General features: G+C 46.3%; 10 protein-coding genes across 10 annotated transcripts; 6 read left to right on the plus strand and 4 right to left on the minus strand.

Moving 5' to 3' along the window:
- Positions 1 to 256: 256 nt before the first annotated feature.
- On the minus strand, positions 257 to 980 carry K441DRAFT_32908 (uncharacterized protein). Its single transcript, XM_067641208.1, has 3 exons — positions 905 to 980; positions 800 to 842; positions 257 to 689 (listed from the first exon to the last, which is right to left on the minus strand). Exons 2-3 carry the CDS (start codon positions 818 to 820, stop codon positions 399 to 401), a joined length of 312 nt encoding a protein of 103 aa, XP_067496205.1. The 5' UTR covers positions 821 to 842; positions 905 to 980; the 3' UTR covers positions 257 to 398.
- A 98-nt stretch (positions 981 to 1,078) lies between these two features.
- On the minus strand, positions 1,079 to 2,637 carry K441DRAFT_709726 (alpha-ketoacid dehydrogenase kinase; the record flags this gene model as incomplete). Its single annotated transcript, XM_067653871.1, has 4 exons — positions 1,079 to 1,897; positions 1,964 to 2,246; positions 2,302 to 2,409; positions 2,480 to 2,637. The coding sequence occupies 4 exons, from the start codon at positions 2,635 to 2,637 to the stop codon at positions 1,079 to 1,081; spliced, it is 1,368 nt and encodes a 455-aa protein (XP_067496206.1).
- A 185-nt stretch (positions 2,638 to 2,822) lies between these two features.
- K441DRAFT_671895 (ubiquitin carboxyl-terminal hydrolase 21) lies at positions 2,823 to 7,442 on the plus strand. The gene is made up of 10 exons (XM_067650485.1): positions 2,823 to 3,284; positions 3,363 to 3,973; positions 4,025 to 4,133; positions 4,188 to 5,136; positions 5,186 to 5,814; positions 5,866 to 5,975; positions 6,024 to 6,456; positions 6,511 to 6,810; positions 6,858 to 6,987; positions 7,050 to 7,442. The coding sequence occupies exons 1-10, from the start codon at positions 3,276 to 3,278 to the stop codon at positions 7,160 to 7,162; spliced, it is 3,393 nt and encodes a 1,130-aa protein (XP_067496207.1). The 5' UTR covers positions 2,823 to 3,275; the 3' UTR covers positions 7,163 to 7,442.
- A 696-nt stretch (positions 7,443 to 8,138) lies between these two features.
- K441DRAFT_671897 (erp2,4) lies at positions 8,139 to 9,403 on the plus strand. The gene is made up of 4 exons (XM_067650486.1): positions 8,139 to 8,343; positions 8,398 to 8,586; positions 8,678 to 8,957; positions 9,023 to 9,403. The coding sequence occupies exons 1-4, from the start codon at positions 8,191 to 8,193 to the stop codon at positions 9,031 to 9,033; spliced, it is 633 nt and encodes a 210-aa protein (XP_067496208.1). The 5' UTR covers positions 8,139 to 8,190; the 3' UTR covers positions 9,034 to 9,403.
- Positions 8,954 to 11,121, minus strand: K441DRAFT_701726 (uncharacterized protein). The gene is made up of 2 exons (XM_067653365.1): positions 10,239 to 11,121; positions 8,954 to 10,185 (listed from the first exon to the last, which is right to left on the minus strand). The coding sequence occupies exons 1-2, from the start codon at positions 10,889 to 10,891 to the stop codon at positions 9,453 to 9,455; spliced, it is 1,386 nt and encodes a 461-aa protein (XP_067496209.1). The 5' UTR covers positions 10,892 to 11,121; the 3' UTR covers positions 8,954 to 9,452.
- Positions 11,122 to 12,607: 1,486 nt separating this feature from the next.
- Positions 12,608 to 13,191, plus strand: K441DRAFT_683120 (uncharacterized protein; the record flags this gene model as incomplete). Its single annotated transcript, XM_067651656.1, has 2 exons — positions 12,608 to 12,825; positions 12,894 to 13,191. The coding sequence occupies 2 exons, from the start codon at positions 12,608 to 12,610 to the stop codon at positions 13,189 to 13,191; spliced, it is 516 nt and encodes a 171-aa protein (XP_067496210.1).
- A 2,381-nt stretch (positions 13,192 to 15,572) lies between these two features.
- Positions 15,573 to 16,393, plus strand: K441DRAFT_597892 (NADH-ubiquinone oxidoreductase; the record flags this gene model as incomplete). Its single annotated transcript, XM_067645083.1, has 3 exons — positions 15,573 to 15,908; positions 16,034 to 16,201; positions 16,298 to 16,393. The coding sequence occupies 3 exons, from the start codon at positions 15,573 to 15,575 to the stop codon at positions 16,391 to 16,393; spliced, it is 600 nt and encodes a 199-aa protein (XP_067496211.1).
- Positions 16,394 to 16,922: 529 nt separating this feature from the next.
- Positions 16,923 to 17,807, plus strand: K441DRAFT_671900 (UPF0047-domain-containing protein). The gene is made up of 2 exons (XM_067650487.1): positions 16,923 to 17,213; positions 17,322 to 17,807. The coding sequence occupies exons 1-2, from the start codon at positions 16,935 to 16,937 to the stop codon at positions 17,478 to 17,480; spliced, it is 438 nt and encodes a 145-aa protein (XP_067496212.1). The 5' UTR covers positions 16,923 to 16,934; the 3' UTR covers positions 17,481 to 17,807.
- Positions 17,808 to 18,380: 573 nt separating this feature from the next.
- K441DRAFT_671902 (uncharacterized protein) lies at positions 18,381 to 19,143 on the minus strand. Its single transcript, XM_067650488.1, has 2 exons — positions 18,818 to 19,143; positions 18,381 to 18,737 (listed from the first exon to the last, which is right to left on the minus strand). Exons 1-2 carry the CDS (start codon positions 19,115 to 19,117, stop codon positions 18,489 to 18,491), a joined length of 549 nt encoding a protein of 182 aa, XP_067496213.1. The 5' UTR covers positions 19,118 to 19,143; the 3' UTR covers positions 18,381 to 18,488.
- Positions 19,144 to 20,990: 1,847 nt separating this feature from the next.
- On the plus strand, positions 20,991 to 25,113 carry K441DRAFT_671903 (LuxS/MPP-like metallohydrolase). The gene is made up of 3 exons (XM_067650489.1): positions 20,991 to 21,735; positions 21,906 to 24,402; positions 24,471 to 25,113. Exons 1-3 carry the CDS (start codon positions 21,478 to 21,480, stop codon positions 24,833 to 24,835), a joined length of 3,120 nt encoding a protein of 1,039 aa, XP_067496214.1. The 5' UTR covers positions 20,991 to 21,477; the 3' UTR covers positions 24,836 to 25,113.
- Positions 25,114 to 26,171: the final 1,058 nt, after the last annotated feature.

Consider the following 26,171-nt stretch of genomic DNA (forward strand, 5'->3'; position numbering starts at 1 on the left):
AGGATGTCTACCTCGCGGGCTAAATAGGGCCCTCTCCCATACAAATTCTCTACTGGTTATACCGATATTGGTGGTAGGTGCTTAACGATATTGCCAAAAGTTAGATTATCGTAATATTACACCAAAAAAGGCTTGATTAAGGGGTGTAGATCGTAATGTAGAGGTTATCGTTATATACCCCATATCATATTAAGGAGATTTTACTGTATAGAGAAACAGCAGATGCGCATCAAAGAAAATCACGGTCATGAGGCACGTCCTCATACTATGACCAACTGTGACCAGCTACTTGTCCAACGGGTTGAAGTCCAAGCATGACACCTTTTTCCAAAAAAAAGAGCTGATTGCTGGGGGCGCGTTTGGATTGGTAGAGAATCTTTGGAACTAGGTGGTATGTGCTAACTTAAGTGCCTGCGTTGTTCCCAAAATCTGTCCATCAACACTTTCGAGACCAACTTCTCCAACGATGCCTTGAAACTATTTCCCCAAAACATAATCTCATAAACTTGTGCGATAGATAGGCCTTTCCAAGTTGAGATTACGTCCAGATGCTCGACTGAATTTTGTGACTGCGATAGATGTCGTCGACTCTGTGGACAGTATACATCTAGTGCCGAGCTGCTCTTAGTAGGAGTGAGACCACGTAGGTCCAATTCGACCTCTATTTGAGGGCTCGGAGGACTGGAAGTCTTGGAGCAAGTTTGATTAGAATGCCATTGAGATGGATGCGTGGGTATAAGGCGGCTTTGAGAACGACGTTAGAAGACGGAAGGTTAAGATAGCAGATGAGGAGACTCACGAAGGAAAAACCCGAAGACATATTAGCAGTGGTTGCCCGATAACTTTAATGTCTTAGCTGAGGATTGGAGTCCGCCAAGAATCGAAGCAATAAATTGACACGTACAATGTTGGTGATCGAAAAGTGGAGGAAATCTTTTGGATGAGGAATCTTGATATAAATAATTTGGCGTAGAGGGTCTTTCCTTGCGCGGGTTTTTAGACATTGCTACTTCTGCTGATTTTGTAGATTGACTGGTATCGATCGCGCCACACTTGCTCGTCCAGCGATGCAGATAAATTACAGTGCATCCATGCTTGCTCTTGTGGTAAGCCGCTCATTCTTATTTCCCAATTTGGAAATTTGGAGGAAGGCGTCCACCCCATAACCCTCCAAACTGTGTAGCTCTAGACTACCTGCCCAGTATTCAGCATAGATTCGACTCATCGGCAACCCAATGCCAAGGCGTAAATCTGGTGATCTACTGGTCAATGGTGACAGGGAACTATGTTGATTTGAGTCATTGTGCTTCGTTCTCTTGCCATGTCTTTGATGAGTTCCAGGGTCACCAGGTACTTGCAGCTCTTGAGTGGTGGCTAGCAACCTAGGAACTCGAAGAAGATTTTCAAGTCGTTTCTCGCGCCTCGGACCTTTGCTGAATGACCAGAGATGTGGGAGAATGTCTCTTGGTATCCCTCCACCCTGATCAGATATGCGAATTATCACGTGCTGTTGTGTTTCGCAGATGAGAACCTCGATTGGAGGTACCTTTGCATCTTTATATCTCCTTTGCTCAATGACAGCCTGTATAGAATTCCGTAATAGCTCTCCAACAATGTACTCTAGGTGGCTTAAAATATAGGGGAATGTGGCATCCAGGTGACCCTCAATTTTGACTTCCGGGATCGGTAAATTTGAGCCATATGTCATCTTCATGAGCTCCTGTGTCGCGTTTGCACACCGTTCAACAATCTCTTTGGCATTGCATCGAAGGAATATCTCCCCCACAAAGTCAGTATTTGGGTCCATCAGTGGTTGCGCATCAGGGAAATGCCAGGGGGCATGAAAAGTCTCTGTGAGGGCAATATGCTGCTCAGCTATAACACGACGAGATATTCGCTGGCACAATTTTTCAATTAGTATTGGTCGTGCAATATATATTTGCGAAAGTTTGAAGAATCTTACAGATCTCAGTAGTGTTGTCATAAACTTATCAGTCTCTTCGGGCTTCATGAGACCCTGAATCTCCAGCACCCCAATAGCCAGCCGTGGTATTACAGTGGCATGTTCCCTGAGCGTTTCTTGAACGGCCTTGCAGAACTTATCATTATCTTCGAGAGTCTTGATTTCGGGCAAGCGGCGAAAGCGCTCGAAAGCCTTGTAGTAGAGCTCGTATACATGGGCAATGTGTGAATTGGTAACGACTACATAAGGGAGGGTCTGCATATCTCGGAGCCGGTGGGCTATTCTGAAGGAAGCAGTTAGATCATAGAATATTTTCATAAGCAGCAAACGAGGCACACCGTGTCGGTAATTCGAGTCTGCAGTAGTTGGCAGAGTCGATCAAACGGGGTTCTGTTAGTGTTCTTCCAAAGAATGTTAATCGACGCAGACTGATTGGCCTAGCTTCTCTTTGAACCCATCTAAGGGCTAGAAGTTAACTAGCTGGATAATGCCTATACATCTGGGCTGGAGTCATACTCGTCGAGAGCCGATGAAGGCCGCCATGCCGGGGCAGCTGCAGCAGTAGCATGCGCATGCCTCCGGTGATGAAACTGGGACGTTAACGAACGACGAGCTTCAGCCCATTCCCACCGATATCTAGAGCAGCCGCGGAGGGACGTTCGGGCTGGTGTCATGTTGCGGAGAGCTGTGGTTGAAGTGGATGGAGAGGGCCAAGCTCGCATTCATGTGGAGACTCGCTGCAGACGTAATGAGGAATACTGTAACTCGTGTGTGATTGCTTGGGTGACAGCATAGCAATTATAACAGTACAACTGCTACTTTAGCCATTGCTGTTCATCGCTACTACGTTTGCTTGCAGAGAACGACCCGAGATTCACTGGGACCTCCGCCAGCCTTGTCAGAAAATTTGTCAAGTGGTCCGCCCCATGACGTTCGTCTTCTGAGCTTGTGCAGGTAGTGAAGTACTTTTGCCCGTGCGCTTATTACACTTCTTTCAAAGGAATTTGACAGACCCTCTTCTTGAAATTTTTGTACTCTCCACCAACCTCACCTAATTCCCCTAACGCTGTTCAGCCGTCTTTCATTCGTCATTGTCCTGGGGCATCCACCGCCACTTTTTAGCGAGACCCGCGAACGCTCCATACCAGGGACCGAGAGCAGTTGGTGCGGGCTCAGGAATCCTTGACCGGTGTGCTGCGGGACTACTTTCTACTGTGCACTCAAGCCGACGTTATTGCACAAGCTGTCTAAGGTATCGGACACCGCCTTTCCTGGTTTTGCTTCTATTGACAGCCTCGTCGCCACCTGAAACATGAATCAGGTAAGCTTTCGATCCTGCACATGTGTACTCTTCATTGGCATAGCAGGGCCTCGCGTTGACCTAGGTGGTGAATTATAGCTTGGAAGTGATATGCTCGTTGATACAGAGTACGATGAGAAGCATGACGTCGCCATCATTTCCCCGGACGACGCCATGGATGAGGTTGAGCCTGAGCCCGAGCCCCGCGCCAACGATTTTGAGGCTATGATGAAGAGACATCTACCCGAAATACCAGATCAGGAGACGGAAGCCGAAGCTATACATACTTGGGAAATCAAAGAGTGGAGGAGTCTCAGCCGGCGAGAACATGGACCTGTATTCGATTGTGGAGGACATCCCTGGCGGATACTTTTCTTCCCATATGGCAATAACGTCGAATTCGCGTCCTTTTACCTAGAGCAAGGCTTTGAAGATAAGCCTCCGGAAGATTGGTACGCGTGCGTCCAATTCCTACTGGTCCTGTGGAACCCGAATGACCCCACGATGCACGTCATGCACCAAGCAACTCACCGGTTCACTGCGGAGGAAGGTGACTGGGGCTTCACACGGTTTGCAGAGCTCCGCCGACTCTTCGCATCGCAGTGGGATGAACGCGGCCGGCCGATGGTGGAGAACAATTCCGCCAAGATCACGGCATACGTGAGAGTGCTGAAGGATCCTACCGGCGTGTTATGGCATAACTTCATTAAGTAAGTAAACTACGCGCAGGATGTATGATTGCTTTAGTTGACTTTACATAGCTATGACTCGAAAAAAGTAACGGGTATGGTTGGTCTTAAAAACCAAGGCGCAACATGTTATCTAAATTCCCTTCTCCAATCATTGTATTTCACCACAGCTTTTCGAAAGGTATGTGCTGAGAGTAGAAGATATGTACCATATAACGGAGACTGATGATAGTAGGCCGTTTACCAGATTCCTACAGAACAGGAAGCAGATCGTTCAAATAGCGCCTACGCTCTGCAACGTCTCTTCTACTTGCTACAAACCAATAGCAGTGCCGTAGCAACTACAGAGCTTACGATGTCATTTGGATGGGACTCGAAACAAATATTCGAGCAGCAGGATGTTCAGGAACTATCACGAGTTCTGATGGACAAACTGGATGAAAAAATGAAAGGCACAGAAGCTGAAAACGCCTTGGAAAAAATGTTCGTGGGAAAGATGAAGACATACATCTCGTGTATCAACGTGGATTATGAATCATCAAGAATAGAAGATTTCTGGGACATACAACTCAACGTCAGTGGTAACAAAAACTTGGACGACAGTTTTAAGGACTACATTCAAGTTGAAACCATGGACGGCGAAAACAAATACTTCGCAGAAGGCTTCGGCTTACAGGATGCCAAGAAAGGGGTTATATTTGAAAGCTTTCCGCAAGTCCTCCACCTTCAGCTTAAGCGATTCGAATATGATATCAACCGAGATGCCATGATGAAGGTCAACGACCGATACGAGTTTCCTGAGATATGGGATGCGTCGCCTTACCTCTCAGAACACGCCGACCGTTCAGAACCTTATATCTATCACCTTCACGGAGTCCTAGTACATAGCGGGGATCTCAACGCCGGCCATTATTATGCGTTTCTAAAACCAACGAAGGACGGCCATTTCTATAAGTTTGATGACGACAGGGTAACACGTGCAACGAAGCGCGAGGCCCTGGAGGAGAACTTCGGTGGTGACTACACAACCCAAGCAAACGGCAACGTCCAACAGCGGAATCCATACACAAGAACATGGTCAGCAAAGCGGTCTATGAGCGCATATATGCTTGTCTACATTCGGGAAAGCCGGCTCGATAGTATATTGATGACTCGTCAACAGGTGGATCCTCCACCTCACCTTGGTAAGAGCTTTGGGTTTTTTGCTTCGATTGCATGCTGACGGGATATTAGCTCATCGATTCGCTGAAGAACGAGCCATCTTGGAGAGAAAGCGTAAGGAACGCGAAGAGGCACACTTGTACATGGAAGTTCAAGTCGCATCAGAAGATAATTTCAAAGCTTATCAAGGCTTTGACATTGTTCCATGGAAAACGGAATTTGATACTCCTGCACATCCTAGATCGTACCGGGTACTTAGGACAACAACATTGGCCCAGTTCACTAAGGTTGTAGCAGACGAACTAGGCTTAGAGGCCGATATGCTCCGACCGTGGGCTATGGTAAACCGACAGAATGGAACCGTTCGTCCAGATGTACCAATCGCCTATCCAGATATGAGCGTGGAGGAAGCGGCAAACAAATTCGGTACCAAAACAGTTCAATTTAGACTGTGGATGGAACGAACCGATGAAAGAGATGAAGATGGAAATCCGGTGTTTAAAGACGCACACATTGACCTTCGCGGCGCATCCAACAATCGCCCACTTATGCTCTTCCTAAAGCATTTCGATGCTAGGTCGCAAACCTTACTTGGAGTCGGTAACTTTTATGCGGCATACCAGGACAGAGTTTGTGATATCTCCCCACAGATCCTTAAAGCAATGGGATGGCCGGCTGGCACAAATTTCAAACTTCACGAGGTTGGTGGTAGACGTTGGCCAACCTATTCTAATTGTACTAACAATAATTAGGAAATTAAACAGAATATGATTGAGCAGATGAAGCCAAAGGTCACCTTAGCTCAATCCGAGATTCAGGACGGCGATATCATTACCGTTCAGAAATCACTTACGGAGAAAGAGTATGTAAATTGACCCCTCTATGTCTGCGTAGCTAATGAAAAATCTAGGGCCAACCAGATTATCGCCGTTGGTGGTTACACAGATGCTAAAGAATTCTATGACTACCTACTAAATCGCATAACCGTAGAGTTTTTTCCTAGGTTTCCTTCTGAGCCTGAGGACCCAAATTTCGTATTAACACTCAGCAAGAAGATGACGTACGATCAACTTGCTGCGAAAGCTGGAGAGCATCTAAAAGTTGATCCTACACATCTGCGATTCACAACGGTGAACGCTTCTGGGAGACCAAAGACGGCAGTGAAGTATGGGCAAAGCGGAACGCTCAGCAATATCCTTGCCCCATCTCCGTATAATTATGCTGGAACTCAATTACATAAACCAGACATGTTCTACTATGAGATTCTGGAGCTTAGTCTGAAGGAACTTGAACAACGGAAGGGCGTCAGAATCACATGGCTTCCCGATGGTATTGTCAAGGAGGTTAGTTGACTCATTCATTCCGGTCCTCTTTGAGCATATTTGACCGTCACACAGGAGACCTACGAGCTCATGATTCCACGCGCCGGAATTGTGTCTGATGTCTTAGCCACTTTACAGAAGAAGGCCAGCATCAGTGATGAAGTGATGGCGCATGCGCGAATTTACGAGGCCCACAGTGGAAAGTTTTTCAAGTACCTTCCAATGGACTATAGTATACTTAGTATCAACGAATTCTTCGTTCTATACGCGGCGCACTTCCCGGAAGATGAGTCCGCCAAGAAAATATCAGTATTTCACTTCGACAAGGAACCGAACAAGACTCACGGAGTCCCTTTCCAGTTTCCCTTGGAAGAGGTAGGTTGTTTCTTATTACTGTTTTGATATAGTGCTGACGATCATAGGGTGAGCTATTCAAGGATACGAAAGAACGCCTCTCCCAGTTTACGAAAATTAAAGGAAAGCAATTTGACAAGATCAAATTCGCTGTAGTTGGTAGGCCACACTACTCTAAGCCCGAATATATTGATGATGGTATGTCGTAGATATTTCAAGTCCTAGGTTCCCTAAGATCATTAAGAATCTGACTTCTCTAGATGAGGTATTGTGGGACTTGATGGGAAGCCGGGACGAAATCGCCTTAGGTATGGACCACGTGAACAAGTCACGGAACAACTGGAACAAGGCCGATTCAATCTTCATTCGATAACATTCTCGCTTGCATCGCCGGAAAGGATTTGACGTGGAGCGGTCTATTTGCTTCGGCAGTTTGGGCGTAGCAGGAATATGCTGGGGCGGCTTTCGACATTGGCTGGGCTTAGCTTGCTTTCTGTGCATAGATATATGGCGTTTCTCCAAGCGTAGCTACTGTTGGTAGATAACGTAGGGACGTCGTAATGTGTTGCTAGTGGTAGAAGCATGTAGAGTGCTAGGATATCTTGGCTGATGTTGATGGAAACAAAATCGATGGCTACCGGCTTATTTGTGACTAAATATGAAATTCATATTCTTTGAAAACGATACCTACGCTGTCCGCACTGCTACTCTCTTATCGAATTCTCTTCGCAGGAGGCTGGCTATCAACTTGTTACCTCAGACGTGATTCCGTTGGTGCGGATGCGGATTTTCAATCGGCCCGCAACCTAACTACCGGAATCACGTTTGAGGGACTTTCGTAACATTTGTTAAGCGCGTCGGCCTATTTTATGATTCGCGGCTGAATTACTCAACTACAACGGCTTAAAATACTACCAAGGTTCATCGATTAGAGAGACGACCCGATATTTTATAAATATCTGGTCCAAATCAGCCCACAACCCCCCAGTGCTGTGCTTATTTTCGCTCCAAAAAAATCTAGTGTGTAACGTGGCCATAGCGTTATGACAAACGTCGCAACGGGTGCATATATAAGGCCCAAAAGTTCATCGCTAATAGATCTGGCTTTTGCGATCATTTTAAGCCTATATATAGAACTTGGCCTTATGTAGGTGGCTTTATTAATTTTATTAAAGATTATATACAGCTCCTATACAAATTTGGACGACGCGCTTAACAAAATCTGCGAAAGTCCAAGAATCAACTTTTTGACCAAAAAGGTTAGCGATATCCGCTTGCGGATATACGTATGTCCGCTAATTGATTGGTCTTCGGAATAATATTTTACCGGAGGACAACTTCTTGAATCTCTTTGGGAGAGCGGGTGTTAATTTCCTAGTTTCTCAGTCACAGCCATCTAGCATGCAGTCCTTCATATTACTGTCAAGCCTGCTGGCATTCTTTGCCTCGGCTGTATATGGTACGGCGCTTACATACAAGCTCGGCGCGAACGAGAAGTCATGCTTCTTCACTTTTGTCGAGCAGAAGGGGGCCAAGGTGGCATTTTACTTTGCGGTATGCAGGTCAATCTTTACAACTATTACCGAACTGACCTTCTTCTGCTACCAGGTTCAATCTGGTGGCTCGTTCGATGTTGATTACACTGTCGTCGGTCCAAATGAGAAAGTTATATTGGACGGCTCGAAGGAGCGGCAGGGTGACTTCGTTTTCACAGCCAACGATGTTGGCGAGTACCGATTCTGCTTCAACAATGAAATGTCAACATTCGCGGAGAAGATGGTAGATTTTGAAATCGCTGTAGGCCTCCCCTCACCACGTCCTCGATCATTCTGGGCCAACTCCTAAATGCCAGACCAAGCTTTTGCTGACCATGGAAACATATAATTAGGTTGAGAATGAGCAGCGTGCACAGCTTCCCTCCAAACAGGGTACCTCCCCTGAGCAGACCTCAGTCCTCGAAGAATCTATTCTCAAGCTCTCTGCTCAACTCTCCACCATCAACCGCAACCAGAAGTACTTCCGTACGCGTGAGAACCGGAATTTCAGCACTGTGCGGAGTACAGAGAGGCGGATATTCAATTTCAGTGTAATCGAGGGAATAATGATGGTTACGATGGCGGGGTTACAGGTGTTCATTGTCCGTTTCTTTTTCCAGGGAGCACGGAAAGGTCGGTTTACACTTCTCAGGACAGGAGACGGAGCTTTGGTAGGATATTTGCTAACATTATTGCAGGATATGTGTAAATTGTTACAAGGGGTCGGCGTTATATTTAGGTGTAGAAAAGTGTGGAGAATTTGGTTTGAATGGCGCCTATATCCAGCGAATTGAAGTATCATTATCGTTTAGAAATGCGGGAATAGTGAGCTAAACTTGAGATTAGAATGCTTATGATATCTTGATGCTCAGGTTAGTTGTTTAGCCCTTATACCAATACTAATCCTTTCAACGTTTATAGACTACTTCAAAATCCAACTCCAACCTACAACTAATATACGTTTTTGATTTGTCCTTTTGTGTATAATGCCCTACTGCGATAGTTGGTTTGAAAGAAGAATATAGTATGCACAAAAGTATTGGGTATTTGATTAGTTGCAATTAATTCAAAACACCTTCCAGGCGCAGATATCCTATTAAAACAATTGAGTGATCCAGCTGCTCCTTTCTATTCCCCAGAAGCCGGGTGTTCATCCATTATTGTACCGGCACCGCTACTATCATCCGCCATCGCAATAGCGGAGTACTCCCACCGGCTAATCCAAGCCACCTCGCCAGCCTTTGGATCCATGATGGCGGCAAAATGTGTTTCCTCATTTGTAATGGGATAGTCTTCCACCCAGTCAATGAGCGTCTTCTTCATAATACACACCTCGTCGTCTGTCGCGTCCGGATGAGTTCGACGATATCTGCGGCAAGCCCTTTTCCATTTAGCGGTTATGCAGCCCTTGCGATCCATGGATTCATCGATGAGGTCCTGCATCCCGAGGGCCGCGTGTTGTTTGGCGTGAGGAACATGCCCGGGAGAACCACCCTCATAAGCTGCGTCGTGATTTGTGGCCACAATGAAATTCTTTGATGTCTGGGTACTTGCTGTGACGCGATCTTTCTCCATGACCGCTGTATGTTCGCCATCAGAGAAAATTAGGTAGGCCGCTGTTGTCGGGACTGCAGGGAAGTCGCGAATAATCTCAGCGAGGTCCGGCAGGGGTTTTGTTGTCTTTTTGCTAAATTTACTCTCGTGCCGCTTAGGAATAATAAGATCGCGCAGCTTGGAAGATATCGACGGGCGTAATCCCAAGAGAACAAGAAGATGGTGACCATAGAATCTGACGTTGGCCATCCTTAAAGTATCATCATTATGGTAAGGGCGGAAATTTAGTGATACGCTTAGATCCTTTCTAAAAACCAAAGCTTAGCAAATGAGGGCGAAGAGTTTAATTGGGACACAGACCGGACGCCAGTCAGCACACCAACAAAGCCGACATATGTGATACTCCGGGCGATCACTTCTCCGCCGGGGTGCTCAACAAATTCAAGTTGGACAATCACTTTTCGTAGAATGTCCATGCCCCAGTCAAGTGTTCTGAAGTGAAGCATCTTGGCAATTTTTCCGTCTTTGACTCTCATGCCACCACTTGTACAACCCATGAATAGATCTAATAACACGTTGAAGGCAACGAGCAAATACATATCCACGCCGGTGACCTCGCCAATGCCACGGATTTCCTCCGTCTGTTCCTTGCTGCAGAGCCGCCAAAGGAACGCTCGAGCTAGCGCAGTCACAAAACCCGCAGAGAGTCCTATTTCGCTCACGATCTCCTTGAAGAGGACCGTAAGCTCTGATACGAATCCCTTGTAGTCTGTTGCGACTTGGACGTATCTTTGCGACGGTGGGAGCGAGAGGTCGATGGTGTAGACAGGCGGATTGTCAGATAGACTAGGATAAGATCTCTTGCTCGAGGCTTCCCGGATGCTATTCGAGGATGACATTGGTTCCTCGGTTGGAATAATCCTCTCCTTGTGAGCAACATTCTCTTGACCATCGTGGGGAATATCCGGAAATCCAGATATTCTAGCGGACTTGCTCCTTGCTGTGAACGACATTGCAGAAGTGTGAAGGCACTAAAGAACCTTTGAATTTAGATATGCGTTGAGCTGAACATTTGTATAGACATGTTAGTGAGACGCAGGAAGGCTTAGCTACTTGGTAAGTCCAGCAAAACTGTTGCCTAACATACGTCTGAAAGTGCCAGGTCAAGTCAATGTATAAGATTTCTAAGAGTTATTGGTTGCAGCCTCGATGAACAAGTGTATCATGGTAGCTGAAACTCTACTTATCTTCGGATTGACGTGGATAGATTTTGTGGCACCGAGGTGGTAATCCCAAGCTCCTAACAGCCGCAGGGCTAGCCATCACTCATCACCAACCACCACTATCACCACGTATTGACCCTCCTCAAATCTCACTTTACACCCTTTGTTCATAGAAAATATTTCTAAGTATCAGCACACCTGGAAAGCACTTTGGGAGGCCATTTCACGTTTGATAAGTAGCTTTGACCTAATGCCTCGCAACCCACAAATAGTATCAAAGGATCTAGAGCTTTATCATGGAGAGAGTTTGGACCCCTTAGACTCTGCTCCATTCTTCCACCCAAGTGCTCCACAACTAAGTGTTTGATTGCATTTCTAACTCGCCTAGTCGAAGGAGGCTGTTGAACTGCTTGATTCATCTCTAGCAACTCTCTTAGGGGAAGCACTGTAAAGATATGGAGCAGTTAATGGAGATAGTAATCACTTCGATGTGTTTTATGCATTCGAATTATTACGCTTGAATTGGCGTTTATAGAACCTGACCTAAAGTATCTGTCCAATTAATATCTTCTTATTCAGTGGAAAACTTTTTTATTTTTATTTTATTTTATATCCATTGTATTGTACTACGTATAATACTGCGCATGCAGTCTCTAGGCTATGGCGCTATAGTTCTATATACATGGATCCTTTCTAGGCAGCTTAACATGTACTAGTAGCTATGTCCTAGTAGTTTTACTAGTTTATAAACCTCTAAACTAGGGGTTTACCGCTTCCTGGCAAAATACCAAGTTGCCAGCAACTATTAGGTAGTATTAAAACAGAAAAAACGGTAAAAGAAAAGAAAATCCCAATGGTAAAAAATCCTAACGCCTGTCCCTGTCCTTTTTGTAGTTTATTTCTGTCCTTTTGCTCACTACTATCTATTTACTAGGATTCTAGTAGGAGTTACCTCCTTCTAGAGATCCTGCTGCCATTGGCCACTTCAGGGGAAGCATTATACATGCGGCTGAGGTAAGTACGAATTTGCCAAACCTATGCAATTGAAATTTTGCAAGATTATTTGGATATTTGGAACTTTTTGTGAATCGTCTGTCGAGATGACATCAGTCCTTAAATTGCTTTAAGGTTGCAGTAAGAGTAAATTCCCTTCAAGAAAGTCACACAGCCATCAATGTTAGCCACCCCAGATATCCTGTCTCGCCCTCATGTTGCCATATTTCCTTCCCTATGTATTGACGAACTCCGCCGGCATCTGAAGAATCTCCAATTTACCGAAATTGATCAAGATGTGCTTGCCTTGCTCCTGGCCCTTTACTGACATTGTTCCCGAAGACAAATCGAAGAAGAAAGAGAAAAAGAGAAAGAGAGTCTTCTGTGGACTAGGGGCCCTCCCAACCAAGAAAACCATTTACCACTACTTCTTTCGCACTTCACCTCATCCTCTGCTTGTGATCTTGATCATCCATCCCTTACTGTCAGCATACATCAAAATGTTACCTCCAGATGACCACCTCGAGCAATATCGGCAGTATGCCGAACAGTATCAGCAATAGTATCAGAACCAGCAGCAAGCACCCCAGCCTTTTTGACAATCGCGCGCACAACTACACTTACACACCTCGCGCTGGGAGTGTCTCCGCCCCCAATCACGACCAACCTTATCAGGGCGGATACTACAACTACCCATATCAGTATGCTTACGGATATCAGTATTCCGCACAGTCAGCAAGCCCGATCCACGGCCAGTATTATTCATACTACCCGTACTATCCGTACTACCCTACGGTAGCGGTACCCATACTCAAATGCAGCAAACCTTGAACTACGGCTACAATCACGCCTTCTATGGTTGTACGCGTGAGGCAGTCGAAGAAGGCAATCGCCTCATAGCTGCGAGAGAAGGCGTCTATCAGGCAACCAGCATACAACCGCACGATCCAAAGCCCGACCAGCGGTTCTGGGTTAAGGAGGTGAATGGAGACTGGACATTAAGAAGCTACTACGCCATTAAGAATGACCTCCGCCCAGGCAAATGGATGATGGATGCAGTTCGTGGCGCTCTGGTCTTTGTTAAGCAAGCAGCTTAAGGCTATTTCAGCCTTGGGGGCGAGCGATTCAGCTTCTCTTTTATTTCAGTCCTTTGCTAATATGGAGGAGGCTACATCTCATCAAATATCGACTTGTTCATGTTGGTTGACCCAAGTAAATTCAAGCTTCCTTATTATCCACTACCTCTCCCTACTCAATTAATACCAGAAAGCTGCAAACCTTTTCGAGTTCGAACACATCAACGGTTTGTCAGCTCTTCGTCTCGCTGCTTGGGGAATTCTATCACACTAGGCGCTGCTCTGACGCTATGACCTACAGAAGTAGAAAAATAATTTCTGAGGCTGCGCTTGTGTGTGATTTCCCTCTTCACATCACAACTCTGATATGCTTCTTTTGAATTTCTTATTTTCCTTGAATGGGTCCATTAGCGTCTGGTATTTATCTCCATTCGAAGGGGTTATTCTAGCAAGCAGTGTCGAGTCTTGCAATAACCGCGAGGTTTAATAATGCAACATGGCAAGCAGTGTCGAGTCTTGCAATAACCGCGAGGTTTAATAATGCAACATGGCAAGCAGTGTCGAGTCTTGCAATAACCGCGAGGTTTAATAATGCAACATGGCAAGCAGTGTCGAGTCTTGCAATAACCGCGAGGTTTAATAATGCAACATGCGTGGGAAAAGCGATAAAGTCTCCATAGTTGATCAATCAAAAAGCACTTGGTCAATTCAGTTTCCATATGAGCTCGTAATACTGACGCTAGGCTCTCTGACGGGTCCTTTCTTGCTTCCAAACGCAAATCTCGACACTATCTTATATCAAATTATAGCGGTAGACATGCTCTGTAGGAGAATGGCTCCGATAATCGACTCGCCTTCTCCCCTCTAGTGCAGCTTGCTACAGTCTACACCGGTGGTACTATTGAGTCTCGCTTGGGAAAACTAGGTCTGAGTTAAGGACTGCCTCAGTCCATTCCGTGTGTTTTACGGCCGACGTGGCATGAGNGTGTGGTAATGTGGTAAAACGCCTAGGCAGCGATGGACGCAACTCTACCCTAAGTCCGCTCAGTCGCTTGGGGTTATGGCATCGCATACCATATAGTGCCAAGTGTTCAAATAGTTCTGCAAATATCCGCGTCCTGCTCCCAGCTCAATCGCCAGACATCCGCCTCTTTCCTCTTCGATTGCCACCACCACGTTGCGGACAATCTCTCATCATATGGCCTCTCTTACCGCATTTGTGGCATTCAATATTCGCAACCCCACCGCCACCTCCACCGCCGCTTCTCCCACTAAGACCTCCGCCTGAAGATATCGAGCTCACCTTATTCAGGTTGACCTCTTTGCGCCGCCGTGCCTCTGCCAGCTTGGCTGCTTCGGCTTTGGCGGCGCGCTTCTTGGCTTTGCGGTCGGCGTGCGCTTGGGCGGCAGCTTCGCGACGGGAGGCGCGAATTAGGCTTGCAGTTGGGTCATCAGGATCGTAGTCGTTGTCTTCTGAAAGTTCCGAATCTGAATCTGAAGACTCAGACGAGGAAGCTGCGTCCTGAGGTTTCTGTAACACATTAGGACCCACAAACAGTCAAACTCCCTCATGCACAGAACGTGCTTCAATAACGCTTTCAAAAGAAGGTGTGGCAAGGGATGAACAAATCTTACCTCAACCTTCCCAAACCTCCTCCTTCCCCCTACCGTCCTCCCAACTCCTTCCTCTTCCTCATTTAATTTCCCATCTCCAACTGCATCAATCACTGCAAAACCAGCACTCACAACCTTCAACGCTGGCTCCCTTCCTTTCCCTTCCCCACTCTCCTCTGGATCTCGAAAACTGAGCACCCATCTTGTCTCTCCTGCCTCAGCAGCTTGTCGCTCAATCGCTTGCGCGCGCTTAAGCTCTTCGGCAGCTAGCGCGGCTCGTACAGCTTCGTAATCCGAGGAGGTCGTTGCTGGGGGTGAGGATCTGGTAGAGAGCCGTTGTCGTTTGGAAGGTGGGCCTGTAGGGGTGGAAGGGGTGCTGGGTGTGTTGGTAGGTTTCGCGGCGGAGCGTTGCATGAACTAGAGAAGCCGTGTCAGAGATATAAATTCAGGGAAGAGGTTGTATAGAAAAATACCTTCATGGTAAGAAGTCTGGAGGACATGGTTTTAGGTTCTTTCGCTGGAGGCGCCATGATAGGCGAGTTTGATATTTTTGCAGCTGTAGTTCAAAGTTAGTTAAGAGCAGTATGCGCTCTTATGCTCGCAAGTCCGGCGATTTTGGCTGTAATGGATAATTTAGGTAGTGTTAGACCTGAGGGCGAGAAAGTTGTCTCAATGAAAATCCGAGCTTTGGCCCTCGCCAAGCCATCACATTCCACGGTGGACCTCGAACTTCACTACCACAACCATCTCCTCCCTTTCGCTGCAGCAGCCAGTCTGCTACACTCGCAATGCTTACTCATACCCTGCGCGCTCGCGCGCCGCTCCTCCTCTCCCGGCCGCTTCTCCGCGCCTACAGAACCTCGGTCAACCAAGTTCTAGCCAACGACCCATCCCCGAAACCGCCGAAACCCAATGTCTCAGCGACCAATGCGGCTCCCACGTCGTCAGAAGGCAGCTTCGACCAGGCCCTCCAAGAGAGCGTAGAGAAAGGAGAGGAGTTGAGAGTCATGCAAGCCCCGAATCGACAGGCGCCAAACAAAAAAGGAATCTGGAGTCGGAATCAACAGCCGAGAGAGGTGGCTATGACGGGCCCAAGGTTTGAACAGACAATTATGGAGGATCAGGTACGTTTGTGTTTATTTTTTGACACGGAGAAGGGAGTGGCAATTTGAGGATGGCCGTTGGGAGTGAATAGATTGGAAAAGGCGATTTCGCCTTGAGGGGATTGTAGACTGATGTTTTGATATAGCCTCGACCCTACGCAGCTATTGAGCTGATTCACAAACAACCCGTCCGCTGGACAAAGGAGAGGGTTGTATCTTGCGATGGTGGTGGTGGGCCTCTCGGACACCCGAAGATCTTTATCAATGTGGATAAGCCACAGATTTGCTGGTGCACTTACTGCGGGCTACCCTTCGTAAGTCCCCAAAAATGCCAATCCCAACCTCTATGTCTCTTAATTGCTACGGAGGATCCTTGCGCTGTGTAATTGGCTTATGCTAAACTCGCATAGGCACACGAGCACCACAGGAAGCACCTCGAGTCATTACCCTCAACATCATATCCCCTCAGGCCGACGGGTGACCCAGCGGAAGTGCCTGAATTATAGCGGATTATGGATGAGCCACTCGGCTAGCCGTAAAATGCTGAATTGGCAAGGATTTGAAACTTGTATATAGTGTAGTACCGTATCCTTTAGCTCCGTCCGGAATCCGGAGCTCATCTCGTCCCTTTCACTACAGACCCGTTGCTTTAATCTACCCACCCAATCAATTAAGAGCGATCTGTACAACAAAACCACCAATTACCTAAAAATCAAAGAGTGACTTTCTCCACCAAATTCGACCCTACTTGAAGTCCTCTCACCAGCCTCCTCCAAGCTCGCTTAATAACCACACCAGTGACGTCTTCCCAATCCTCGAGCTCTAGAGATGCCTCTTTCCACCACCTCACCAACAACCAGCCTCCTCTTCCTCACAGTCCTCGTACTCGCCTTCTTCCCAAATCTCTTCATCGGTCTCCTAAAAGCCCCCTTTAAACCCTTCCTCTCGGCCTCCTCCACCACTCCGCCCGCCTACCCCACCCCTACCTGTTCCTGTCCCTACATCTGCGCCTCTTCAAGCACAACCACATCACCGCCCTCCCCGACAATGAGCTGGACGCAGAAAACCATCGCGCTGCCCTCCAAGTCCCGCGGCTCGTATCTTATCACCGACCACGTGGTGTCGTCGCTGCCGGAAATCAAAAACTACAAGGTCGGGCTGCTGAACCTGTTCGTGCAACACACAAGCTGCGCGCTGAGCCTGAACGAGAACTGGGACCAGGATGTGCGCGCGGATATGAGCGATGCGCTGGATAGGATCGTGCCGGAGGATAAGGTGGGGAAGGGACTGTATAGGCATGATGCGGAGGGGAGTGACGATATGCCGGTGAGTCTTTGCTGCACCAAACTTTTCCATTACGGAATAGCTAGAGTGGATAAAGGGATGAGGTGTGGAGTTGGAAGTGTACAAAGGCTAAGTAGAATCTTGGTTTAGGCACATGTCAAGAGCGCCCTGATTGGGGCGAGTGTCACGGTTCCTATCAGTAATGGCAAACTAGCTACGGGGACATGGCAGGGTATATGGTATCTCGAGTTCAGAGACGCAAGGCACTCGAGGAAGGTTGTGGCGACGATCCAGGGAGAGAAGATGTGAGAGGGTGCAATTATGTATGATTCGAATTACTCGGAAAGCTTGGTTTGAGATAATAATGCCTGGTTTGGGAGACACTCCAGACTGGAAAGCCGGCCAACTATATACTTGGGCTGATTTTGGTTTTAGAATGCGTAATGCATCATGGACATCATGGAGGCGTTGGGTGTATAAAATAGGAACAGAGGGGAGATCGCTGGTCTCTGCGTACATTAATATGAGTGCCTTTGAGAGTTATCCGCCACTTAGAGACCTTCGATCTAGATTACCACATAGCACTAATGTCGGACGGACAAGTCACTCATAAGAACTCTGTCGATTGAAGCTGGCTCTAGAAGCTCTCTATATACATGAGGTCGGGGCAAAGGACTGACGACGACGCTGACGACGATTCTGGAGCTATTACTCAATCGCCACCAGGTTGATATTGCCACTCAGTCGGTAATAGGTAATAGAAACAGGGTGTGAGTCATAAGGTGGTACCTGACAGTGACCTCAACGTTCGACAACTAACAACCACAAACACGTCTCTCTCCACATATCTCTGGCCGGCTGAATAATATCCCCATATATCTAGGAAATCGGCTATGATTAGGAGAACGGATCCATCCAACTTCGAGCTCAGTGACGGACTGTAGTACTTGATAAGAATAACCTTTCTCCGATTACTTGTTTGACAGGAGGGAAGAATCCGAGTTTCGGGGCCAACATTCAGGAGAATTCAGTTCAGATCTGTGGCCCCCTTTTTGGTCACGGGCAGCCTCGCCCATTACCCAACTGCCCTCTCCAGGCCAGCAATTAACCAAAGAAAACATGTAGATCAAGAGATAAGGGGGGGGGGCTGGGGTTAAGCTTAAGGTTGAGAATATTAGAAGGGCGACAGGGAGTTCAGGTTCGAGATACGCCTCTTGTTATACTAGGGCGACTTGTCATATTTTCTTTGCGGTTACAATCCTAACCTCAGTCGTCTCTTAATTTCCGGTGAGGATCATTAAACTACGTGCAATGGGATTAATGTTGAACTTTCTGGCCATCCTCAATTACCATATACTCATCCCCAACCATCATTTTCATCTGGCTATCGTCCATGAAGTTTTCATGGTCGCTGGTTAACGCCGCTGACTCCTTATCGTACAAGAATTTTGCCAAACACCTGTAATCTGGGAAAACAAAAGTGCAAATAGCATCATAATCTAGCAGCTTTGCTTCGTTATGGAGGATGTCTTGAATCATTTTGCGGTCTCGTTGGAGATGGTACGTCTGCGAAGTTACAGTTAAGAACAAAGAAAACAGGGAATACGCTGGCCATGGCGTAGATAGGATTTCAATGGAGGGATTACCAAACTGTAGCTTATAGCGCCAGCTCTCTGAACAACCGGAGCTGCCATCTGCGCATGAACGTTGTTGTAGTGATTTATGAAATCTTCATCTGACATTCCCTCCTTCTTTTTAATCATGACAGTGACTTTGACGACCTTCCGAAAGCCTGTGGTATTGGGATACCCCGCTTCGAGCACCATGATGGACGGCTGCAAATTAATCAAGCGAAACGTATCGTATCTGGCACTTCGAATTTGCGAGAGTAAGCCTGATAGTAGTAAAAGGAATGATTGGGTAGATCGGGCAGGGAAAGAGGACATCAAGGTGTTGAGCGGATTAAAATGTGACTTGGATACCTAATTAGAGTCGGTTAGGTAACATCCAGCGTATGCTTAAATCCTTTCAAAGCTTGGCACTAAAATATCCTGGTTTTCTGCCAAAAAAACACGGTAATTTTAATATATATGTTTAATTAATAATTAGTAAGGCTAGTAGAGCCTTAGACTCTTAAAGGAATTAAGGATAATATCTAAATTTACGCATTAACTAGCAAGGCTAAAATGTAAAGTATTAATAAATAGTATAGTAATAAGGAACTATATCTTCCTATTACGGACCTTACGTTGAGAATGACATGAATACTAAGATCGGGCGAGATGGGGCTACTAGAGATAGCACGGGCTACGATAGACCCAGTAGAAATATATAACGAGTAGTAGGACGAGTTATATAATATTATATAATAAGATATATAGGATATGTAGGATACGCGAGGTACTTTATATATAATATATATAATACGTATAAAAGGATTTCCTAGGCGTTAGAAATTATATTTAAAGAACCTTAGCCCTACCGTAAATAGTCTTCTTTTTATAGTAATTCTTAGAATACAGCTAGAGTTAATCTATTAGGTATATACTCTATAACTAAGCTTATTTACTAATTATACCTATATACCTAACGCCTAATAATAAATATCCTATAAATTTCTATTATACTTAATATCGAGCCTCTTAATAGGTAAGAGTTTCCATAAAGGCCTATTATAGGCTCCTTATTTATTCGGTAAATATAGCGTATAGGTGTAAAGGCTCGGTCAACAGAACAGAATCTATTGGTAGTTACTAAACTGGAATTCCAAGACGAGGACTGGGAGAAGGTCGAGGAAAGGACACGTCTATATACATGGCGCTAAGCCCCAAGACAAGCCCCTGACTAGGGTCTGTAACAGTGCCGTAATAATAGGTTGGTTATAGACATAGGGGCTTCTAAGTTATTCTATATGCTAGGCGAGGCGGTATAGGGTATAGGTTTAACGCAACGTAGTATTACAAAGTAAGTATAAGCGACGATAATATATAACGAAGTAGATATTATTAAGCTATGTATATAAACTACGTAGTAGGGTTAAGACGTTATATAAGGAAAGAAAGTAGGAAAATAAGAGAAAGGAGTATATATCGTTTACCTAGTTGCTAGGTTAATAGGTACGTACTATATACGGAGTAGGATATAATTTAGGTAGCAGTTCTAGTAGACTTCGGTAGACTTAGTAGATTTCGGTAGAGAACGGTAGATTGCGGCGGATTACGGTAGATTGCGGCAGTTTGAGATCTCGTGACCGGTCTTTAATTACTAAGTCGGTGGAAACAGGTAGGTGTATATAAGGTGTTACGGGGGTATCCCGTAACACTCTATAATGTTTAAACTTATTGGCTTTTGTTTATCTATATACCTAGCCCATTAACAAGTCTACTATAGTATTTTTATAAGGCTTTGTTATATAGAGTCCGATTTTAACGGCCCTATAATTATATATATAAGTAAATTTTTATAAATTTTTATAAGTATTTAATTAACAAAAGACATTTTATATAAATGTTAATTATTACTAGTATTAATATAATCTATTATAGCTTTTATTATTAATTTAATTATTAAAAGAAAAAAAAACCTGTATATATAGCTTTTATACTAAATTTAAATTTACTAGCTTTAAAATTAGAAAAAGCTATTTATTCGTTCTACTTCTTTTGATCTACATTAAACGGTTGGTTATATAGAAAATGGGGGGCGGGTTAATGGTTTTGATTTTTGGTTTGTGGCCGGGTTCAGGAGGTACCGAGTTGTAGGGGTCCGAGCTTACGTTAAATTATCATCGGCATCCAGCCGGCACACCCGCATTCTTCCCGCAAAGAGACGCTCCTTGATCGCTGACTGGATTCACACTCATTCTCTCCAATTTTCGTGAACACGTATCTATTTGCATTTATCTCTGTTTGCATTTGTCATTGAACCGTTCTTCTTTGGTTGGCCACCCTTTCCGAGCTGGGTCGTTCTTTTCCAGTTTCACAACCTTCTCCCTCTTATTAGACCTCGGGCACTCCATCCACCCAGGTGGATGCCATCACTGCAAGTTAAACGGAACCTGGGGCATGCCTGCTTGATAGCGCGTGGCTGTCTTCAAAATCACTCATTAATATACCCACCGTCAGCCTCACACTGGTGCCACTCGCCGTCGTCCAATCTCTCAGCTTCTCCTTTCTCCGCTGCGCCATTATTGCCATTATTGCGTGCTGTCCTTAAGAGTTTTCGCCTTCTGGCTCCAACAGCCTTGCCACTAACACACCGTCCAGTATCAACACTTCGATCCCTCAATACGGCCTCCCCAGTCATCATGAACGAGCTTCTCAACAACCATGAAGTGCCGCCGCCGGACAGAGTTGCAGAAGACTTGGAGAGACCAGCGTTGGATGATCGGTCATACAGAGTAATAAGGCTTGAGAACCAGCTTGAGGCTTTACTTATACATGATCCTGACACGGATAAAGTCAGCGGTGCTTTGGATGTTAACGTTGGGAGTTTTAGCGACGCGGATGACATGCCGGGCGTTGCCCATGCGGTGGAGCATTTGCTGTTCATGGGTACAGAGAAAGTGAGTCAGGAACAACCGATAAGACGTGCAATTATGTTACGAGAAAACGTGTTATCTCAGTCTGTGCAGAGTGACCTACATAGTTTTGTGGTGCATTGTGTCCATCTGTGTCTCAACATACATCTGCCTATCAGTATCCGGATGGAGGTTAACAGTGTGCCCATATGTAGTACCCAAAAGAAAACGCGTATAATCAATATCTCACGGCGCACTCTGGCTATTCCAATGCGTTCACCGCAGCCACCTCGACGAATTACTACTTTGAAGTCGCCGCATCCTCAACACCTTCAAGTAAAACGTCGTCTGCAAGCAGCACGCAAGAAGGCCTATCACCTCTGAAGGCAGAATCACCCCTATATGGAGCACTTGACCGGTTTGCCCAATTTTTTATTGCGCCGCTGTTCTCGGAAGAGACATTGGATAGGGAGCTGAAAGCTGTGGACTCAGAGAACAAGAAAAATCTTCAAAGTGACACTTGGAGGTTACACCAGCTTAACAAGTCTCTTTCAAGCCCGAAGCACCCTTACTGCCACTTTTCTACAGGAAGCTACAAGACTCTGCATGATGAACCACTTGCTCGAGGAGTACGTATCCGAGACGAGTTTATGAAGTTCTATGATAAGCACTACTCTGCAAATCGGATGAAGTTGGTAGTACTCGGAAGGGAAAGTCTTGACGACCTTGAGAATTGGGTTGAAGAGCTGTTCTCGCCTGTACGCAACAAGAATCTTCCTCGCAAACGGTGGGATGACGTCTCTCCGTATACAGAGAATGAGCTTCTAATGCAAATATTCGCAAAACCCGTATTTGAAATGCGTGTACTAGAGCTGTATTTCCCATATCAAGATGAAGAGAACCTTTACGAATCACAACCAGGACGTTATCTCAGCCACCTTATCGGACACGAGGGAACCGGAAGCATTCTTGCTTATATCAAAGCTAAAGGTTGGGCAAATGGACTGGGCGCTGGGTCTATGCCACTTTGTCCGGGATCCGCGTTTTTCAGTATCTCTATCAAACTCACCGAGGACGGCTTGAAACACTACAAAGAGGTCACTAAAATTGTATTCCAGTACATCGCCATGATACGTGAATGGCCACCCCAAGAATGGATTGTAGATGAGCTTAAGCGCATGAGCGAGGTCGATTTCCGATTCAAGCAGAAAAGTCCAGCTAGCAGGACAACAAGTTCCCTCAGCGGAATCATGCAGAAGCCATATCCCCGCGAACGCCTTCTTAGTGGGCCTAGTCTCATCCGTGAATTCAATCCTGAAGTTATCAATAAAGCATTGTCTTACCTTAGACCGGACAACTTCCGGCTCACTGTGGTAAGTCAGGATTTTCCGGGAGGCTGGGACAAGAAAGAAAAGTGGTACGGAACTGAATACAAGTGTGAAAGAATACCTGAAGATTTCCTGGCGGAAATCAAAAGTGCTGCTCAAAGCTCAGCAAGCGAGCGTCCCGCTGAACTTCATCTTCCACACAAGAACGAATTCATTCCTAATAGGCTCGAGGTGGAGAAGAAGGATGTGAAGGAACCTTCAAAGATACCGAGGCTTATTAGAAATGATGAGAATGTACGGACCTGGTTTAAGAAGGACGATAGGTTCTGGGTTCCTAAAGCGAATGTTCATATCGCGCTGCGATCGCCTCTTGCTAGCCTCACGCCACATAGCGCTGTCGTAACCCATCTCTACCGCGAACTGGTTCAGGACGTGTTAGTGGAATATTCATACGACGCTGAGATATCAGGACTTGGTTACTCAATTGTCGCGCATTCACTTGGTTTGGATGTGTCTGTGAGCGGCTACAACGACAAGATGCCAGTGCTTTTGGAGAAAGTGCTAGTATCAATGCGGGACTTGGAAGTTCGTGAAGAACGCTTCCACATTATCAAAGAGAGACTCATGCGGAATTTCCGCAACTGGGATTTCCAACAACCATATCATCAGGTTGGAACATACAGCAGGTGGCTTAACAGCGAAAAAGGCTGGGTCAATGAGCAACTCCTCTCCGAGCTACCCAGCGTGACGGCCGCAGATATCCGCTCTTTCTTCCCTCAGCTACTCAGCCAGGTCCACATCGAGGTGCTTGCTCATGGCAATCTTTACAAAGAAGATGCTCTAAAGCTCACAGATATGGTCGAATTGACTTTGAAACCAAGAAAACTCCCACCAGCTCAATGGCCCATCCGTCGCTCCCTCATATTCCCACCAGCTAGCAACTTCGTGTATGAGAGAAATCTGAAGGACCTAGCGAACGTCAATCACTGCATTGAATATCTGCTTTATGTTGGCAACAACTCCGACCGCACCCTGCGGGCTAAGCTCCTTCTTACAGCACAAATGACAGATGAGCCAGCCTTCGACCAACTTCGTACGAAAGAACAACTCGGCTATGTTGTTTTCAGCGGTGTGAGCGTCAACAATATGTGGGCTGGATACCGCATCCTAATCCAGAGCGAGAAGAACCCAGAGTACTTGGAGGGGAGGATCGATGCCTTCTTAACTGGCTTTGAGAAGATGCTGGAGGAGATGCCGGAGGAGGAATTCGAGGCTCACAAGAGGAGTCTCATCAATAAGCGCCTAGAGAAACTAAAGAACTTGACGCAGGAAAGTAATAGGTTTTGGGATCACATAGTTAGCGAATGTTATGATTTCGAGCAGGGTAAGTTCGCTCTATATCATCTAGCATGTTTTATTATTCGGACTGTTTTAGCTAATTTGGAACCTTAGCGGACCATGATGTTGCACAACTCAAACCTCTCACCAAACCAGATCTGATTGAGTTCTTCAATCATTATATCTCTCCTTCCTCGCCAGTCCGCGCTAAACTTGCCGTTCACATGCTGGCCCAGTCTTCGCCTAAATCCCCCCCCGTTGCCGAAACGGAGAAGGAGGGCGTGACGAGTGGACCGGAGCCAAAGAGTCCGGAGGCGCCGGTAAAGATTATTGGAGAAGAGAACATGAAGATCGGGAACGGAACGACGCCTACTATTATCAAGGATGTGCATGTCTGGAAGGCAGGGTTGGAAGTTAGCAGGGGCGCTAGGCCAGTGAGGGATTTGAGTGATTTCGAGGAGCTTGAGGCGAAGCTTTGAGGGTGTGAGGAGCTGTCAATAGCAGTTGAGTGGGGCCAGTGGCAAGATGGCTGTGAATGGTAAAAGTGTTGCCTGACTGCATTCATGACGCCTCATGAAGATCCTTTCTTAGATTTCTTTGGTAGCATTTTTAATTATATATATGTAGATTGTAGTTATCAGACCTGCAAGTCAGCAGGTCCTTGTATGCTGAAGAATGGCGGCCAATTAGTGTTGTTCTAGGAAAGGCAGGCAAGGATTTTATGCTCCAGTGACAACCTAACTTGCTTCAAGAGGACAATATCAACTCAATAGTGCTAGCCATCCCAGCCTAAAGGATTCTTGCATGCCATACACTTTGGCGATATAATATACGGTGGCGAAACATTGCTGCGAGGAAGCAGACCTTAACGCAAGTGTGCATGCGTTCCACTGGCGGATGACAGGTCTAATGTCAATTGATTCAGTCATGACGAGTATGCAGAAACACAAGATGCATAAAAGGCTTGCATGCAGAGGGAAATGCTCCGTGAGAGGTTTCGAAGGCCTCTGGGCAAGATGGAGCTGAGCCGCGTCAAAACACCGAGAGTGTGAAATCGCCGATTGACGAACGTGATATGCGAGAAGACGGTCCTCCTTGCGATGATTAAATATGCAGATATGTTCTTATTGAAACTAAACGGTATAGAACGTTTACGGAGAATAGATAGAAATGCAATTGCTGGCTAGCGTTTGCTGATTCCAGGTGTGTCCCTCCCATAAACATGGCACGGAAGGTGGTGCAACAACCCCTTCACAAGCTGATCACAGCAGCTTCATAAAATGCACACGAGGAAGCGCTCGGCTTAGGATAAGAAAACTCAATGTGCGCCCAGTCAACACGTTCGCTCCCTCTCATTCCCGTGCGCGTTGCGCGTAACCTGGTAAGGCGGCGCGAGGGATTGCAGGAGAGCTAATGCAACGAGATGCAGTGACAAGCAACGACAGCCAGCGACAGCCAGTACTTTTGAGCGCATTGATTGTCTGCAAGTCAATGTGGCGGCGAGTGCACCTGCCTAAGGCACTGCAGGATCAAGTTTCTGCTTGGTTCTGGGGCTCAAGCCGCTTGACTGCAGATTAATGCAGTGCCGTGCGCTGCAGTGGCGGGCGTAGGTAACGCGAAGAGCTGCAATTGCCGGGCGCCCTCATCGCCAAAAAGACACGCTCAACGCGCGCACCCACGCTCGCACCCTCGCTCGTCCTCCCTTTGCCTGAAACTCCTTTGCCTCTTCCGGTCATAGTGCTCGCATCCCCACTGAGAACCTCAGCCTCCAGAGTCCGATATACTCCTCCCACGCCCTCGCTCTCTATGCTTTCT

The sequence above is a fragment of the Cenococcum geophilum genome (assembly GCF_001692895.1).
Source record: "Cenococcum geophilum 1.58 unplaced genomic scaffold K441scaffold_112, whole genome shotgun sequence".
Taxonomy (NCBI): Eukaryota; Fungi; Ascomycota; class Dothideomycetes; order Gloniales; family Gloniaceae; genus Cenococcum; species Cenococcum geophilum.